Source organism: Mustela putorius, unplaced genomic scaffold (assembly GCF_011764305.1).
Source record: "Mustela putorius furo isolate JIRA1106 unplaced genomic scaffold, ASM1176430v1.1 tig00000430_pilon_pilon_pilon, whole genome shotgun sequence".
Lineage (NCBI taxonomy): Eukaryota > Metazoa > Chordata > Mammalia > Carnivora > Mustelidae > Mustela > Mustela putorius.
Genome location: NW_025421377.1, coordinates 20,538,771 through 20,555,634, shown reverse-complemented (window position 1 = coordinate 20,555,634; position 16,864 = coordinate 20,538,771). Strand labels below are relative to the sequence as shown.

At 42.8% G+C, this 16,864-nt stretch overlaps 1 protein-coding gene and 1 long non-coding RNA gene across 15 annotated transcripts in view; one reads left to right on the top strand and one right to left on the bottom strand.

Annotated features, from left to right (window-relative positions):
* Positions 1–123: 123 nt before the first annotated feature.
* RUFY3 (RUN and FYVE domain containing 3) overlaps positions 124–16,864 on the bottom strand; it is an 82,408-nt gene continuing 65,667 nt past the window's right edge. For 3 of the 14 annotated variants that reach the window (XM_045079839.1, XM_013063414.2, XM_004766307.3), the window contains 8 exons: positions 15,906–16,073; positions 14,936–15,033; positions 10,370–10,489; positions 8,784–8,883; positions 7,035–7,099; positions 4,211–4,238; positions 3,346–3,414; positions 124–1,555 (listed from right to left, as the gene is read on the bottom strand). In XM_045079839.1, the coding sequence (XP_044935774.1) occupies positions 1,412–1,555; positions 3,346–3,414; positions 4,211–4,238; positions 7,035–7,099; positions 8,784–8,883; positions 10,370–10,489; positions 14,936–15,033; positions 15,906–16,073 (792 nt within the window). In that variant the 3' untranslated portion in view covers positions 124–1,411. Of the gene's footprint in view, positions 1,556–3,345; positions 3,415–4,210; positions 4,239–7,034; positions 7,100–7,573; positions 7,736–8,783; positions 8,884–10,330; positions 10,510–10,723; positions 13,117–14,935; positions 15,034–15,905; positions 16,074–16,864 lie in introns of those variants that run through there. The other 11 variants (XM_045079847.1, XM_004766316.3, XM_004766317.3 and 8 more) reach the window with 9 other exon arrangements.
* The window catches only part of LOC123392036, a 37,875-nt gene continuing 36,963 nt past the window's right edge, over positions 15,953–16,864 (top strand). Inside the window, exon 1 of the long non-coding RNA XR_006606721.1 lies at positions 15,953–16,085. This is a non-coding gene — a long non-coding RNA (uncharacterized LOC123392036). The remainder of the gene's footprint in view (positions 16,086–16,864) is intronic.

Here is a 16,864-nt window from a genome sequence, read left to right as displayed (position 1 = left end):
TCCCCACATTACCTGTAGCACCTAGAACAGCGCTGAGAACATGCAGATGGCCAAAAATAAGATGAGGAACACACACACACACACAGTTATTCCAAAGGGATAATAACAGTCAACAACCGAGGCTAGAATTATTAGATTTTATTTTTCCCTAGTACTTTTAAAAGCTCAGCTTCACCATGTAACAGGCCAGACTTTTGGAATAACAACTCTTTTCCAGGCTATAACCCTTTTGAGGCGAATTTGTCAAGTATAATGGTTCCAGGATATTTCCACCCCAGAATCTTAAACCAGTTACAGAATCCGCATCTTCTTAGGTCTTAATTGTAATTAATAACCTAGACACATGTAACATAATCAAAATAGCACATACCACTGTTTTTCTTCCCTTGTGGAAGGCACTTCCCCCAATTTTCGCCAAAGGGTTTGATATGAAGAGATGTTTTAAGAATCACACTTTCCAAAAAATCTACCAGTTCTAATTCTTGGCTCAGAAAGGTACCCCTTAGTCAAGAAAATAAATATTCTGAGCTAACTGATCTCAGCCACGGACAAATTAAAATTGTTTTACTTTACACCTGCCTAACCTTTGCTTTCAATACTTCCTATTTGCAAAACTCAAACCTTATCTTTAAAACACAGTTGTCCTTATGACTTGGGAGAGCAGGGAAGGCTTAGGAACGGAGCTGGCTTCTATTTTGCAGGAGGACATTCTGAAAAGGGCAGATACTGATTTCTGAAGTCATTAAGTGGAGAAATGGCAAATGTTCCTCTTACTCAGATACTGAAAACACTTGTAAGGCCAGGACCTTTCAGGTCCTGAAACTGTAATAAATTACATTGTTTTAAGTACATTCAAAATTTATATTACTCTATAATTTCTTTTCCCTGAGTTTGGGTTCACAGTTTGGTAGAGATACTTTAAAGAGGTAGTTCGTGGGGGTGAAGAGGAAACCGTTTATGTCTAGCAGCACCTGGGGATAATAGAAGACATCTAAATTTTGATCTGTTAACATTTATCTTTCCCCCTTGAATTTGCAAATGTAAAAGAAGGAGATGATCATTTTTTTTTTTTTTAAATCTGTATGGACCCTCTCTCCTATTATGTCCATGCCAGTATTATCACTATTCATAAAAATAGCTCCTCCAAAGACATGCTAAAAAATAAAGCCTTCAAAGGTGGGATTGTTTAAGATTTAGAAGAGAGAGGCTCAGCTGAGTAACTTTTATTCATACAGTCATTAGGGTAACTGAGCAAACCTTCCAGCACCCCCAACCACTGCCTTTTCTCCCTGGACCCGGTTTATTTAAATCATTCCTATCAATGCTGGAGCTGACTCTTAAGTTCTGGGCTCTAGGAGATCCTGGCATCTAACATGGGTGCAGACACTGGTCCAGGTCTCGGCTTCCGGTCTTACGATGGGCTGGTGGAGTACTGTTTCATCAGATGCTCGTGGCAGGGATTGCAAACTCGCTCAGGCTTGATACTTGAAGGAAGAGGCAGTTCGTTTGTTGAGCAGGCATTACAGAAAGTCCCTCTGCAGTTCTTACACACATTCTGCGAGGAGATGAGGGAGGTTAGGTGGGTAACAGAAGTGCACGGCATACAGATACATGGGCTATAAATGGCCACATACGAGAGATGCGCAATGCCTCGTCCAGTATTGACTGAATGTTTGCTAAGTGCCAGATGGTATCTGACCAAGCACAGTCTGTCTACGAAGAAGCTTACCATCTCATTCTTAGATCTAAATGAGGAGAAGTAGTGCCACAGAATTCCAAAGAACATATAGTACACAAATAATGTATCTTTAGAATACTTTCATTCATTACACTCACTTTCGGGGGGCTAATTCCAAAATCAGTTTGGAAGTATCTAAGAATACTCCAAATGAGGCAGTGAGTGGCCAGGTGATGGGCCGGGTAGCCAGCCTAGGGTTAAAAATGTTGCTGAGTATGAACCCAAAGTACTTCCTGATACACTGATGCACTTAATGCTTTCCTGGAAAGCTCTATAAGCACATCCTTTGGGCTATCAGTGCGGCAGGAGCACAGCCCCCTGCATCCTCTTTATAGGGCAATCAGTCTATGAAGCATTTTGACTTTTTCGTGGTCACGCAATGGGGCAGCACGTGGGTCACTCCGGCAGTGTCACTGGAAAGGCTGTGACAGGGTGGTGCCCACAGAGCTCCAAGGGTCCCCGTATAAAGCCTGTGAAGGGTAATTGTCCCCGTTAATAATGCCACTTTCTCCCAAACAATTTGCCTTCCCGACAGTGCGGTAGAGGGAGGGGCCACTCTCATTTGAAAGCCCGAGAGGAACTTCCCTCTGACATACTGCCGTTATCCTGCACAGCTCAGAAAAGCCCGAATTAGATGAGCTGTTCCTTCATTTCGGGAAATATGTCTAGAATTCCAGTTCTAATTCTAGAGAGGCAGGTTCACCTTGATCGGATTCTGCTCACTTGAGACTAGGTCATATTATGACTTTGCTCGCTAAAAGGCAGCAAAGCAAGGTCACCAACGGCAGCGCGGAGGCTGCCGTCCAGAATCTGGGCACATTCCCTTCTCTCCTCCAAGCACTTGTTTCTTACAGTCATTTGTCCATTTTTGAGCATCGACAATGAAACGGGCACCGAATGCCGTGCTGGGGGCCAGCAGTGGCAGCAGGTCCAAGAGCCGCCATCGGACCACCCACCGGACACGAACGCTTCCTTCTCTCTGCCTCGGCCGAGCGCTCTGCCAGAGACCCCGCGGGCCCAAGGGGAAAGCACGCGGTTTGGTGGACAGGGCGCAGTGGCCTGGCAGAGGCCGATTCTCCAAGTCATCTGAATGTCAGAGAATCCCGCCCGCCCCAAACTATCTGATTTGTTCTAGGCAGGAGGAAGTATCAGAGGAGTATAGATTTAGGGGCCAAAGTCAGGCTACAGCCGGGCTTTGCCACTTACGACCTGAGGAACTTTGAGAAATGTGCCTAAAATCTCTGAGCCCAAGGTGCTTCGTCCATAAACTGATGACACAAAGGCGACAAGCTTTACGACAGGGACTTGGTCCATGCTGGTTCATTATTCTTTCTTGAGCACGGGAAATAGCACATTCCACACAATAGGCACTCAATAGACCTTTAGTTATAAGTTTATCTTTTAAATTACTTATATTTATTTTAATGGGGATTTAACTGATATGACTTACTATGGCTGGAAAAAAAACCCCATATTTTTTAAACAGGTATTTTATAAATGCTTGCTTGCTTTTGCTCTTCTCCCCACTCTGTACTCTACACAGCAAAGCCCCGAGTACTGAAAGGGCCATCCCTGTGAAGAACCCGTTTGGGCCTCCGCACTGTTACCTTGGTTCGGCCGCTGCCTTCCCGGCACAGCTGACACGTCTGTGGCTTCTCAGAGAGCAGCAGCTGATTCTAAACCACACATTGAGCGAGTTAGTGTCTCTTAGCCCAGAAACAGTAATACTTGCAGAATATTCATTTTTCTAATCACAAAATGAATAGAACCACACTACAAACTATCTGGAAACCAAAGAAACAAATTATATATGGTTCTAACTCCTTAACGCAGCCCTGGGAATCCCATCAATATTCTTGGAGCTCTTTTCATTTTTATAAAAAAGTAACATGATTTTATTTCTAAAAAGAAAATTCAAGGATACAAGTGTGAAGTAGTAAGTTAAAAAAAAAAAAAAGCCCCATCTCTCTTGTCCTGCTGTATCATCAAGAAGGGAAGGCAGGAGGCTTTTTTGGTATCTCATGGACGACGGATGGGCGCAGTCATAGCCACACTTATCCTCTTTCTCTGCAGGCTGTCATAGCCTGTGTTACTTGCAAAGTATCTCACAACCATTTATATTTGTTTATTTCCAAGTGATCACTAAGTCTTTTTTATGGAAGGAAAAACTATGGGGGAAAGAGGTACAGTGAGCTCTCTTAGGTCCCACAGTATGGCAAAGAGACTTTCAAGTAAGAAGCGAGACCTGCGGTTTACTTAGTAAACGGCTCAGAGCTCTGCGACTTCAGGCAGGCGACAGTTTAGGCAAATGCACTTGTAAGAGTATTGTTACAAGGGGGAGCCCCTTGTATGCCTGTGTGCATTCACCGACTTTCCACGCTGCCTTTGTACAGCCAGGGACAGTACAGGTGACTACAGAATTCATTCGAGGTGTCTGAGAGCGGGGTGGGGTGGGGTGGGGGGAGCCATTACCTGTTCATCCTCAGGGGGAGACGGCAGCCTACAATGGAAAATTAAAAACAGGAAAAAAACAGCAACTTATTATATTTCTATGTGAATCATTGCAAAAGCACAGGAAAAGCAGCACCACGGTTCTTTTACGTTGTTGACATAACTGTTAATCTTGACCTCCAAGGAGAGGAAATTTTGGTGGCTAGATCTTATTAGCAGACTCTGATCCTTGACTTAAATTATAGTTCCTGCTTAAAAACAGACTTGGAGTTATACTGTATGTATGCTTCGTTTTCACTACCAAGAAAATAGTTTAGCCTTGTATCCCAGCCTGTAAAACTCCAATGGCCAATGCTATTCATTTTAGTATCTTTTATTATGATATTATAGAAATCTACCCAGTATATGTCCTGTATTAGTTCCTCTCTTCCAAATGTCCTTAAAATGTCAACTTTAGCAAATTAATCAGGGTAAGGGGAAGGAATGAGATTGTCACAGGAGTACCCATTCAGGCTGAACTATTTCTTCCTGAGGCCTAGCTAAGCTCACCCTCATTTTTCCAATTTGAAAACAGAATTTAAGAGGAGAAGCAGTTCTGGGGATAATACACCACAGATCCACAGTGGTTCTGATTCTCTTCCACCGAGGGGCAGTGTGACCACCAGTGTGACCAGGTGTCCAAGCTGTTCCTCGGACTTGAATCCCAAGAAACCTGGCCATGTTTTAGGATTGTTGCTCTGGCCAGGACAGGCTCTGGAAGCAGCTATTACATAGAGCAAAGGACTTCAACAAAGAAGACATGAGAAGCAGAAGCCGCTTAGGTGGGCCATCTTACTTCTCTGTGCTCCCCAGTTTTCTCTTCTGGAGAATTACATTTTTAAGGAGATAACGAATGTGAAACACACTATTTAAGCTGCAGGGCACTATATAGGTAGAAGATAGTGTCTTATATTCCCAGGGCTGAAATCAGATGCTTGCTTGTAAGGTCTCCTGATTGTAAATGACTTAGTTCTAGTCTGGAATGGGGCTGATTCTTGAAAGGCTCTTTTAAGCCCTCATTAATTTTACAGCCTTTCTAGTTCTTTTCTTTGGCCCATGCTGATCTGCAGGGTCATTTAAGGTTAGTCCTCAATCAGGCCATGTGCTCTTAGGGAGTAAACTTAAAGGCTTTGGAATCATTCTGGCCTTGGAGGTCAAGTACCTGCATAAGGAGTCTTTTTGTTGGAACTGTGTTGATTTAACTTCTCCAGCAGTGACTTTGCTCAGGTGGCACACTACCTCATTCTTTTTTTTTTTTTTAAAGATTTTATTTATTTATTTATTTGACAGATCACAAGTAGGCAGAGAGAGAGGCAGGTAGAGAGAGAGAGAAGGGAGGAAGCAGGCTCCCTGCTGAGCAGAGAGCCCAATGTGGGGCTCGATCCCAGGACCCTGGGATCATGACCTGAGCTGAAGGCAGAGGCCTTAACCCACTGAGCCACCCAGGCGCCCCCACACTACCTCATTCTTGAGGCATCAAAGCCTGGAGAGGGACAGCTGCCAAAATGTACGCAGTATAGTTCTCTCCAAGCCCCGCTATAGGATCTTTCTCATTACTAACCATGGCTGCTGCTGTTCTTATAACAGACTGATTCTGGAGCAGTTTTAGGTTCACAGCAAAACTGAGCAGAAGGTCCTGACATTCCGCATATGCCTCGTGGGCCCTTCCACCTCCCCCAACATCAACATTCCACACCGGGGGGGGGGGGGTGGTAAACAATGCGACAACGGATGAACCTACAGTAACACATCATAACTACTCAGTCTGCGGGCTGCATTAGGGCTCACTCTTGGTCTCGTACATTCTAGGGGTCTGGACAATTGGAGGACACGTTATCTATCACCGCAGCCCCATGGAAGTGTTTTCGCGGTCCTAAAAAATCCATCATACCCCGAGCCCCTGGCAAGCACGGTCTCCATGGTTTTGCCTCTTCCAGAATGTTGTACAGTTGGATCGCCTTCATTTTTTAATGCAGGGGCACTGTGTAATATTTTGTTCTATTTCCACCTGCTAAAATAATTATTCAAAGGCAACTTCCTTGAATAATCCTATGGTTTTCATAGTGAGCAGATGAAAGAGTTAAGAAAAAGGCATCAAGTGAAGCTTTTGGAGACCCTTAAGAGAAAGGACACGAAGAAAATAAGAGGATTTACTGGAAACAGAGCTGCCTTTCACACAGCACGTGGGGGAAACAAGCCATACTGGAGCTCATTTAAGAACCTAAGAATTGGGGACGCCTGGGAGGCTCAGTTGGTTAAGCAGCTGCCTTCTGCTCAGGTCATGATCCCAGCGTCCTGGGATCGAGTCCCACATCGGGCTCCTTGCTCAGCAGGGAGCCTGCTTCTCCCTCTGCCTCTGCCTGCCATTCTGTCTGCCTGTGCTCGCTCTCTCTCCTCTCTCTCTCTGACTGACAAAAAAAAAAAAAAAAAAAAAAAAAAAATCTTAAAACAAAAACAAAACCCAAAAAACCTAAGAATTGCTATGATTTGTACTTCGTTCTTCTGTGATACCAACCCAGTAAAGATGAGAAATGATCGCTGAAGCGATCATTTGAATTTGGGGATTAACCGGGGAAGAGTCAGAGGACAGCTCTGTCACCTTTCTTCTTGAAATGGACTAAGTGGGCGTGGGTTAGTATGTGTTCTCTGGTTGATTTATTCATTCCCCCTTCAAAATGTCTTTCTGGAGTGTTACTATTACAAGTCGTTGTCTGGTCTGTGCCACTGCCAGAATATATCAAACGCTCCCCCTTTGTGCCGCCCCAAACTAGCGTTCTATCTTGGTTAGTACTTGATTAACAAACACCTGTGGCTTTCGTCCAGGGCCTCTTTTGGTTTAACATTTTCCTCTTGAATTTTGTGTTTCCCATCCTGCCAAAAGAAAATAGCCCAATCTATTAGTTATTCAGAATGCTCAACAGTGATGGTATTGCAGACATTTTCTTCTGAGCTTAGGTATATAAAGCTAAGCAGCTTTTTTTTCTTAGGGAAGGAATTTAACTTTCAAGATATTTTCCCTCATTCTTCACTCTAAGTAGTTTCTTAACAAATTATTCTGATAGCGTTTGCCACAAACAAAACTGTTTGGGTTTTCAGAGCAGATATTTTCCTTCTTAACTCTTGAGGTTCAATGAAAGTTCAGAATATACTGGATTTATTTACGAAGTGAGCTCAAGGTATCAGTTCCTTCTTAGGGGATGTTAGTTCCTTCTGTAAATCTCTATCTGCCTCCACCCTCACTCCCAGCTGAGCTCTGGAAAACTGGGAAAACCGAGCCCCGCCATGTCCAGCAGACTGTAATCCTCTGGACACTCAAGCAGCTGCCATGATGTCCTGACAACTTACACGGCCTGTACAACCCGATGATACTTCCACTCTGAAGGACCAATGTCAAGTTCCAAACTGCGTTTCTACTAATGCTCGTACGCCATGCCTGGGCGGTTCTCAGTGACGAATTCTTTCTGTGGCGCACACACTGCTGTCTGTCTTGACCTGCTGCCCATCAGCCTCCAAAAATAGAATGTACGTTCTTAGACCACTCAAGTGTCAAGGAAAGGAGATTAGTGCAATATTTACACTCCTGGAACCCCGACTGCGGGGCAATGTAAGATTGAGAAACTCAAGGGCTCACTGGAAAAGCAGGTAAGATAGGCCAAGCATTTAAATAAATCTCTGCAAGCCCGGCTAAGGAGATTTTGTTTGCGAAACTCAACTAATAAAGATGGCGTGCTGCCAAAAACACAGTATTCTGCACACTGTAAAGGAGCAGTAATGAGTACTACCTAATAAATTTCTACTTACTATTATTTGCTACGCTCCAGCAAACTAGCATCTCTTTCTCTAAAAATGCTAAATAAGAAGCTAATACATTTGTCCTTTGTTATTTATAACATGAACCAAGAAGCTACTTTTCTCCCGTGTTTCTCTTTGACACAAAAGGTATTACATACTTTTCTGATTTTATTATTTGAAAAGGTTGGCTCCAATTTCCTGGGTCCCAGAGATGGTCTCATTGAACGTTAGCTTCCTTTCCACTACAGGAGCTGGGGGTCTCTCTCCTAAGGCTGTTGTATAGAAACTTCAACTGCTATTCTTTAGACACTCTGTATTACTCTCTTTTCCCCAAGCCACCTCTAGTTCCCTCTTGTTCTAATTTTCCCAAGAAAAGTACCTTGAGCATAGTAAAACTGAAATCCTCACGATGCTGAATAGGCATACAGAAGCAAATCCACATTTAAGACAATTCTCCTGAAGGGAAACTTAGAGTTGGGAAGGATTACTCCAACATAGTATTAAAGGTATTAGGCAGAAGAAGTCCAAGGAGCATGAATTTTTGTTAAGACACCCAAATCATCTTACTTAAAGTGAAATCAAGTTAGAGAGAGTGTCTAGAGGTAGACTGAGAACCAAAGCCTGTGTTCACTCCAGGTCTCATCTGCCATCTACATACTCGAGGCCATAGCATTGAGCTTGTGTTGCCAGAGAGAAAACTGTCCAGCTCAAGGAGGGAGCCTCTAAAAATTAAGTAAATGACCAAGGGAATAACAAATATTACCATTTTGGGTTGTGGCTTCTGAGGACCCTTTCCTGGGATGCTTCTGTTGTTCTGTAACCTTCTTTCTCTTTCCAGTTTTAGTTCTAACTCAAGCTGGTGCCTGGGATGGGCAGGAGACGAAAAGGATCGTAATTTGAATTTCTGCAATCATACTCGCCAAAGAATGCCGAACCCTTTCTTAAAGCTCAGCAATTAAATTTTAATACTTGATTAATAAAAAGTTACCAGATATATATGGACAATCAGGTTTTAAGGTGTTAAAACACAATAGAGTAAAACCAGTAACACTAAATACAGACAGTATGTTTACTATTTCTTGGATAATTAAGAATGTACTTTGCGGCGCCTGAGTGGCTCAGTGGGTTAGAGCCTCTGTCTTTGGCTCAGGTTGTGATCCCAGGGTCCTGGGATCAAGCCCCGCACTGGGTTCTCTGTTCAGCGGGGGAGCCTGCTTCCTCCTCTCTCTCTTTGCCTGTCTGCCTACTTGTGGTCTCTGTCAAAAAAATAAATAAAATCTTAAAAAAAAAAAAAAAGAATGTACTTTAAGGGTGGCTCAGTCAGTTAAGTGCCTGCCTTTAGCTGAGCTCATGATCTCAGTCAGGGTCCTGAGACTGTCTCAGGTGGGGCTCCATGTCCAGCGGGGAGTCTGCTTCTTCCTCTGCCCCTCCCCCTGCTCATGCTCTCTCTCTCTCTCAAATAAATAAATGAAATCTTAAAAAAGGGATGTACTTTAAGATCTCCCAGTGCCTGAGGGTCACCACTCTGAATATCAGTATTTAGGATGAACTCTTAATAAAGAGTTGTAGGCAACTGAATGATGTTTAGTAGGGTTAACTACAATTAAAAGACACTATGTACAGAATTTCAGCAAGAAACCACCCGAAAGTACCAGCTCTGTTGTCCCACTTCATCTTAATTAGCTGGTCTCTCTTTAATGTTCAATGTCCAGTTCTACTGTCCGCCACTAGTGTCCTTGGCAGCCATGTGCTTTTATATCCAACAACAAAGTTCTCTTTATTTGAAGTCAGTGGCTTCAGCAAAGAATTGAGTCTCACTGGACAGATGATATGGAAGAGCGGTTAATGGTTAAGGACTTGGGAGTCAGAGAGACAGACTTTTTAAGTGCTGCTATTTACTTGTTGAACTGTGTCAATCTGGACAAACTGAACACATCTAAGCTTTAATTAATTTCATCTAAAAGTGGGGGGTAAGACAATTCCTACGAACAGGTTCTTGGGAAGATGTTGGGATTGGATGCCTGTGTGGTGCTTCAAAAAGTTTGTGGCACACAGTAAAAATTTCGGGAATACTATTTTTATCAGTGTTATGTGGGCTATTAATTCTCTTAGTCCTTTTCTCTCTTTATCTGGGGCCCTGGGTTCTAGTTTCCTCTTTTTCTGATCGCAAAGCATGTTGACAAAGATATGGGAATGTCGATATATGCGAAGCTTCCTCAATGCTAACTCCAGAGAAAGGACCCTGCGAAGACACGACAGAGAGGGCTGGCTCAGGGGACCTCCTTCTCTTGCTGCCGGCCTTAGAATTACCCACGACCGCCCTGGGAGCTCCTGGCGCCCTCTCTTCACCGCTGCCTGGTGAGCTGGTCCACTTGCATCTGCAGACTGTTGATCTTTTCTCCGAAGTCCTGCTTGAAGAGCCGGTTGTCTGACTCGGCCGACTGGCGGCCCCGCTCAGCCTGGCGCAATCTGGATGTGAGCCACATGAACTTGTGATAAAAAACAAAAGCCACGGTGGGGAGGAAGACCAAGTTTACAACACAAAATAAAGCAACCCAAGGAAGAGGCGTGGAGAGATACAGGGGAAAAAAAAAATGCTTTTCAGGACACAGGGGAAGAAACTGTACGAGGATGAGAAGAAAGACGGAGAAGAAACAAACTCTAAAGAAAGGCAAGATGAAGGTGAACCAGGCAGAGGAAAAGGTGATTTTCCAATTTTTTTTTTTATTCTAGTACTACAGTTTACAGCCATTAGATGATAAACAATAAAACATCACTTTTTAGAAAATCCATATCCAAAGCCAACCTCAAGTACACAGGAGTTAAAGTTAAACCCACTTCTTTGTTTGGGTTTATTTCCTAACAGGTTTGGTACCTTATCTTTCTGCTTTACACACATGACTGGAACTTGCAAATGGGCAACTACCTTCTTACACGCGGAACGAGAACATTTTCCTGGTCCTTCCCCTACACCACAATCTGCATTAAATCACTGACATTGTACATGAACCCTTACCTAGGCTTTGAGTTCTTCTCTAAGGAAAAGCCTTTGTCAGAGTTTGGCCATCTCTTTCCTCTTCCATTCCTACCAGGTGGCGTGTGACTAAGTGGACAAAGAACTCAGCGCCGGGCCTATGACATTCCTGATCACATTCTCTGGAAAATTCTAGTGAATGCTTTCTTCTATAAATCCCGTAACTTTGCACCTATAAAGAAGCACGTTCTAAGAGGTGAAACAGCCGGGGCTCTATAGAATAGAACTGGAAAGCATACTCTGTAGTCTTTAAAATGTTTTATTTCAGTGTTGGAACACTCTTCCCAAATGCTCATAGAAAAGGCAACTCATCACCACAAAAGGCTGATGAAGATAAGAAAAGGTGCAAAATTATAAGAACTAAAATAAGTTCAAGAGCACAGTTTATTCCATGAGGTTGGTCATATGCTCTTTGACTTGACTTTGGTTCAAGTCTGTAAGGACCTATAGAAGCACACGTGAAATCTACCTTACTCTCTTAATTCTGGTTTTTCCAAGAAGAAGGTAAAGAGTTTCAAAAGCTGGAAGCAAAGGGGGGTTATCTTTGTTCCCACCTAAGCAGCTGAAATGCTGCAAATCATACCAAAATGAGAAAAAAATATTTTTTTTTTGTCAAGACTTATTGAAGGAATGAAAGCTTATGTAAAGCCTGTTCCCCCAAATCAAAAGTCATTAAAAAAAAAAAAAATCCTTTAAAAAAAAAAATCCAAGTATTTATAGGATTATTTACAATGTAAAGCCTAGAAAGGGGAGTAGATCTGGGGTCACTTAGAAAAAGAAGCCCTGCTAATTACTATGTATGGAGATCTACGGGAAATTTTTATTTTTAGACTCAATAATAATAAAGAGATTATCATGTATCTATTTCCTACGCTGAAATGGTTTTCTAATAATTAGATGGTTAGTTTCCCAGAGACATTAGCAAATCCCCATTGGAACAGAAAGTAATAGAAACTCTTAAGTAAATGTTTCTAGCGAGAAATGACAGGTGGGAAACCATCACTTATGTTTATACCTTGTTGTCTTTACTCCAAAAGGAAAAGCAGGATAGATCTGAAAATTGTGTAGTGTTGTGTTGTGTTTTGTTTTTATAGGAGACGAGTTTTTTCATTAAAATTCTTCTCTCTGAGCTACCTAAATAGGAAGTGGAATTACAGGAAAATGGCAGAGGTAGAAGATGGCAAATCTTAGGAGGGTTTTCCAAGCTTCCACATTAGTATGTTATCGTAAGTTACCTAATCACTAACTTTATCTCTACGAACTTTAAAGAAATGTAAGGATACGGGTTTGTTCCCTCCCCCCTCAAAGTCACTAAGGCAAAAAAGTTGCAAGCAATCTTGGTTACAGAGAACAGAACTGGAGTGAAATGCTAAGTACTTATCTGTGGCTTGGGGAGTAAACCTACACAAGGAACGTGGGGAGGGGCCGTGGCCTAGGAGACAGAGCTACTTTAGAAGAGTCCAAGTCTGTAGGGCTGTCACCTCCAGTCCATTACATCGCAATGGTAGAGCAGGCTCTCTGGCATGGACAGCGCACCTAGAATCTGGTACTGTCTGAGACTGAGCTGTAAAGGCATCAATAAAAGATGCACAGAGTGTCCATTCCCTAGGCTTTTTTTTTTTTTAATGGTGTGTTTATTTATTGGTCGACTTTTAAATGGTGTTTATTTATTGGTCAACTCAACCTTTTTTTTTTAAGGTGTATTTATTTATTGGTCAACAAAGTAATTTCTTGAAGTTGATTTGGCAATTAATTAAGAACTTATACTAAATGTTCTAACTCAAGGGAGAAAATAAAGAAGAAGGAAAAAACCCATGGCCTAGATATCAAATTGTTGTTGTTGTTCTTGTTTTTTAAGTCCAACAAATTCAGAGTCGATTTTTGGTGACATTTTATGTAGAATCAGAGCTTAAATGAAATGACTTTCAGATTTCTTTCTTTACAATTAAGTTGTACATCAGACTTGCGAGGTGACGAAATGCAAAATGCCTAATGATGTTTTGGGATCAGTTTATTTGCTGCACTATTTAAGGTCTTTGCCTGTTTCACCAAATCCTTTTCACTAAATTAGTAAAATAAAAACAAAAATGGAGTGAAAGGGGAATGAGAGAATGAATAAACGGGAAAGACAAAAATAGCAAGAGAATAAGTCAGCTTAATACTTGAAGAACTCATTATTTTAGTTCTACTTCAAATGCCAAGTCAAAAAACTATTAAAAAATAATTCTATGCAACAGTTCAAAAACCCAATTTATGAACACCGCAATTAATCTGTTAAATCACAAACATGTAACTGCTACGAGCAAGCACTTAGAGAACTTTCTGGAGAGACTGACACCTTTTTATTTAAAACCAGCCAAATCAGAAGCTTCAAACTTGTTTACTGATTTGCAATTAACTCGTGAGTTACCATTAATATTCAGTACCACTCAGGACCCTTCCTGGTCAAGATTTATCTGAATAAAAGCAGTCATCCACTCATCTGTTCATTCACGCATCTGCTAAATGAATTCCTTGTGTGTTCGTGGCACTAAGACAGAGCCAATGAGGGAACTTAAAAAATTCATTAAGTAACCCGGAGGAATGCACACTCTCATCAGATGATACATATATAGAAAGGGCTGGAACGTGAAGCAGAAGGTGACAAGGAAGCATCACGGACAGGTGTGGATCTAAGGCTATGGGAATTCCGACAAGGACAAATGGGTAGAGGAATCTGAGAAGAAGCATCAGAGGAGCTTAGGAGAGGTGGTGGCTTTGGAGCCTGAAGGTAAAAAAAGGATCAAAGAACAAGGCAGCGAGAAGAGGAAGGGCCTTCCTAACCCGTGGGGCTGTTGGGCAAGGAGCAGGTGGGGCAAGCGCAGGCGCGCAGGGGCCTGCAGTCACCGGCTCAAGTACAAGAAGGGTCATCCGTGGTGCTCGAAGTGGCAACCCACACTGGCCACGCTGAGTGACCACGGGTGCCGTGGCTCCTTCGGTCTTGAAATCTTGGCGATTTCTCTTGGCAGCTTGAGTCACCACGAAGAAAACAGGTGGTTTCAGCCAAAGAGAAACAAAAGCAGCCCAGGGAGAGGGTGTGTTTTGGGCAGCCTGAATTGGAGGTACCTGACGGAAACGGCTGGTCAGAGCACGAAAACCCAAGACTGGGTTTTCAGAGGAGGACAGAGCTGGAGACGGACAGAGGTAAGACTGCGGGCAGGGGGACACTGGACACTACAGAACGGCTCAGGAGAAAGGAGAGAGAAAGGGAGACGGGAAGGGGAGAGGAGTTCAAGTGGTAGAGGGGCCCTCGGTATGCTGCCGCCACCAGCGCCAGCGCGGTCCAAGACTTTGGTGAGGCCGAGTAAAACCCAACTGCCAGCATATTTAAAAGCGCTTTTGGGACACCTGGGTGGCTCAGTCAGTTAAAAGTCTGCCTTCAGCTCAAGTCATGATCTCAGGGTCCAGGGATCGAGTCCCGCATCGGGCTCCTTGCTCAGCGGGGAGCCTGCCTCTCCCTCCCCACCCCCCCGGACGCCCCCACAACTGTGCGTGTCTGACGGCGCTCTTTCTCTCTCTCTCACAAAAATAAATAAAACCTTTAAAAAATTTTTAAAAAGCACTTTCATCCTGTGGGCCTCCCTCCTCCAACATGACACCGAAATGGGATTATGTAAGAGGATTACTGTTCTGCTGTTCAAAACAGTCAGGAGAGCCTGAGGTTTCTTACAAATGTTTTCAGTGACATCTTAGAGAAACAAAAAATTTAACTGGCTTTCTACTAGCATGTCTGGTGTTAAGCTGGGAGAATTTCATACACTTTGTCGGCCAAGTGCATAGCATTCTCTTCCCTTCCAGCACGGAAAGCCCAAGATGTTTCACTCAAGAAATAGCACTTTTACCTTTGTTCGAGTTGTTTGATGGTAGCAGCCATCTGATTAGTCTTCTCTTCCAAACGACTGTTTAGTTCACTTTTCTGTTTTACTCCTAAGTCTGAACTCTGTTATGGAAAAGAAATATGAGTGATGTACACAGAACATAAAATCCTGAAATAAATCACACACGGCTTTCTGAACCTAACGGTAAGAGATTAAACAGAACTGCTCATATATTTGTCTATCAGTTAATTTCCAAATGGAGAAAGAACAAAATGCAATGTTTAAAATCAGTATTGCTGTGTGCAGCTTTGTCACAGAAATGAACATTACGAGGCTCATCAGTTTATCATTTCAGTGTAAGAACTAACGCCATGTTGCTTCGCAAAGTAAGGCAATCAGAAGACAGGTACCTATGATTTCACTTCCATGTGGAATTTAAGGAAAAATAAAAGGATGAACATAGGGGAAGGGAAGGAAAAATAAAATAAGACGAAACCAGAAAGGGAGACAGACCATAAAGATACTTAACTCTAGGAAACAAACTGAGGTGGGGGATGGGGTCACTGGGTGATGGACATTAAGGAGGCCACTCGATGGGACGAGCACTGGGTGTTATGTGCAACTGCCGAATCACTGAAGTCTACCGAAACTACTAGTACACCATACGTTAAAAATTGAATTTAAATAAAGAATGGGAAAAAAAAGCTAATGGAATATATAGTTCAGTTGACAGGGGAGGCTGAAGTGTAGAAATTATTTTACAGGATAAAAAAGACCACTTTCCCCACCAGAATCTGAAAAAGAGCTATGGCTGTCCAGAACAGCATAGGACCCTACGCCGTCTGATCTCTACAGCGGTTTACTGGCCGCCAGCCTCCAAATGCGACATGAGTCTTCCCTCTTGTATGTCAAGCGTGATTCCAGAGAGACCAGAGGGGCGGAGGGAACCCTGGGAGTTTAGAGAGCCAGTGAGTGTTCCTCTTCTCGGCCCTACCTGCAGCTTGAAGGCAAGTTCATGCTTGAGAGCCCTGAGGTCATCCAGCTGCTGCCGCAGAGACACCAGGGCGTCCTGCTTCTCGCAGACATCCTTCTCCAGCATCTTCATGGCCAGCTCCATCTCCTGTCGCATGCTGATCTGCATCTCCAGTTCTTTCTCCACATCCTGCCCCCAAAGGTAAATAAACTGCTCATTTTCTCTTTCCTCAACGAAGCACAAACTACGAAATTCCACAGGAAATGTTGTAAACTCCAACACTCTCAGGTCTGAATATTCGGGCAAAATAGCTACAAGCTATCATTCGATGCAGAGATACTAACAAAAGAATAATAATTAGGATCATTGAAAAACGTTTATTCAGTAATTTACAAATCCCCAAAACTTGGTAGGCCAGAGACAGTGCTATTTAATAGGTCTGAAATACACACATACTTGAGTGAGATGCTTCATTACAGCGAGACAACTGGTGTCATGTTCTATCATAGAAATGTACACAAAGTGTTACCCGAGCCAGCGCCAAATGAAGCAATTGCAATTCTCTTCAATTTGGATGTTGTTGATGTCATCAAGAGCCCAAGGAACCCGAAAGATATTCTGGGTTTCGAGGGTAAACATCTCAGTAAGTGAAAATGATCGATATGGTGACTTGAGTTTTTATAATCACGTAGCATGAATCCCCTTTTTGGTCCAATCATTATTACTGCAACATGATTTGGAGGATCAAAGTTACAAAGACCTGAATTTCCTTCTCCAACCATTCTGTTCCCTGGGGCGTATGTAGGAACTTGCTTGGTTTCTTTCCTTTCTGAATAAACCAGTATCTTTTTGTGACAAAAGCATGTGGAAAATTCTGTGTCAGATTTTTAAGATACATGTGCCACTTAACTGAGGTGTCCCTCTGTGCACAGTTAGCTTGATTCTATCAGATTGCTTCGGAAATGCTGACATGGTTTATT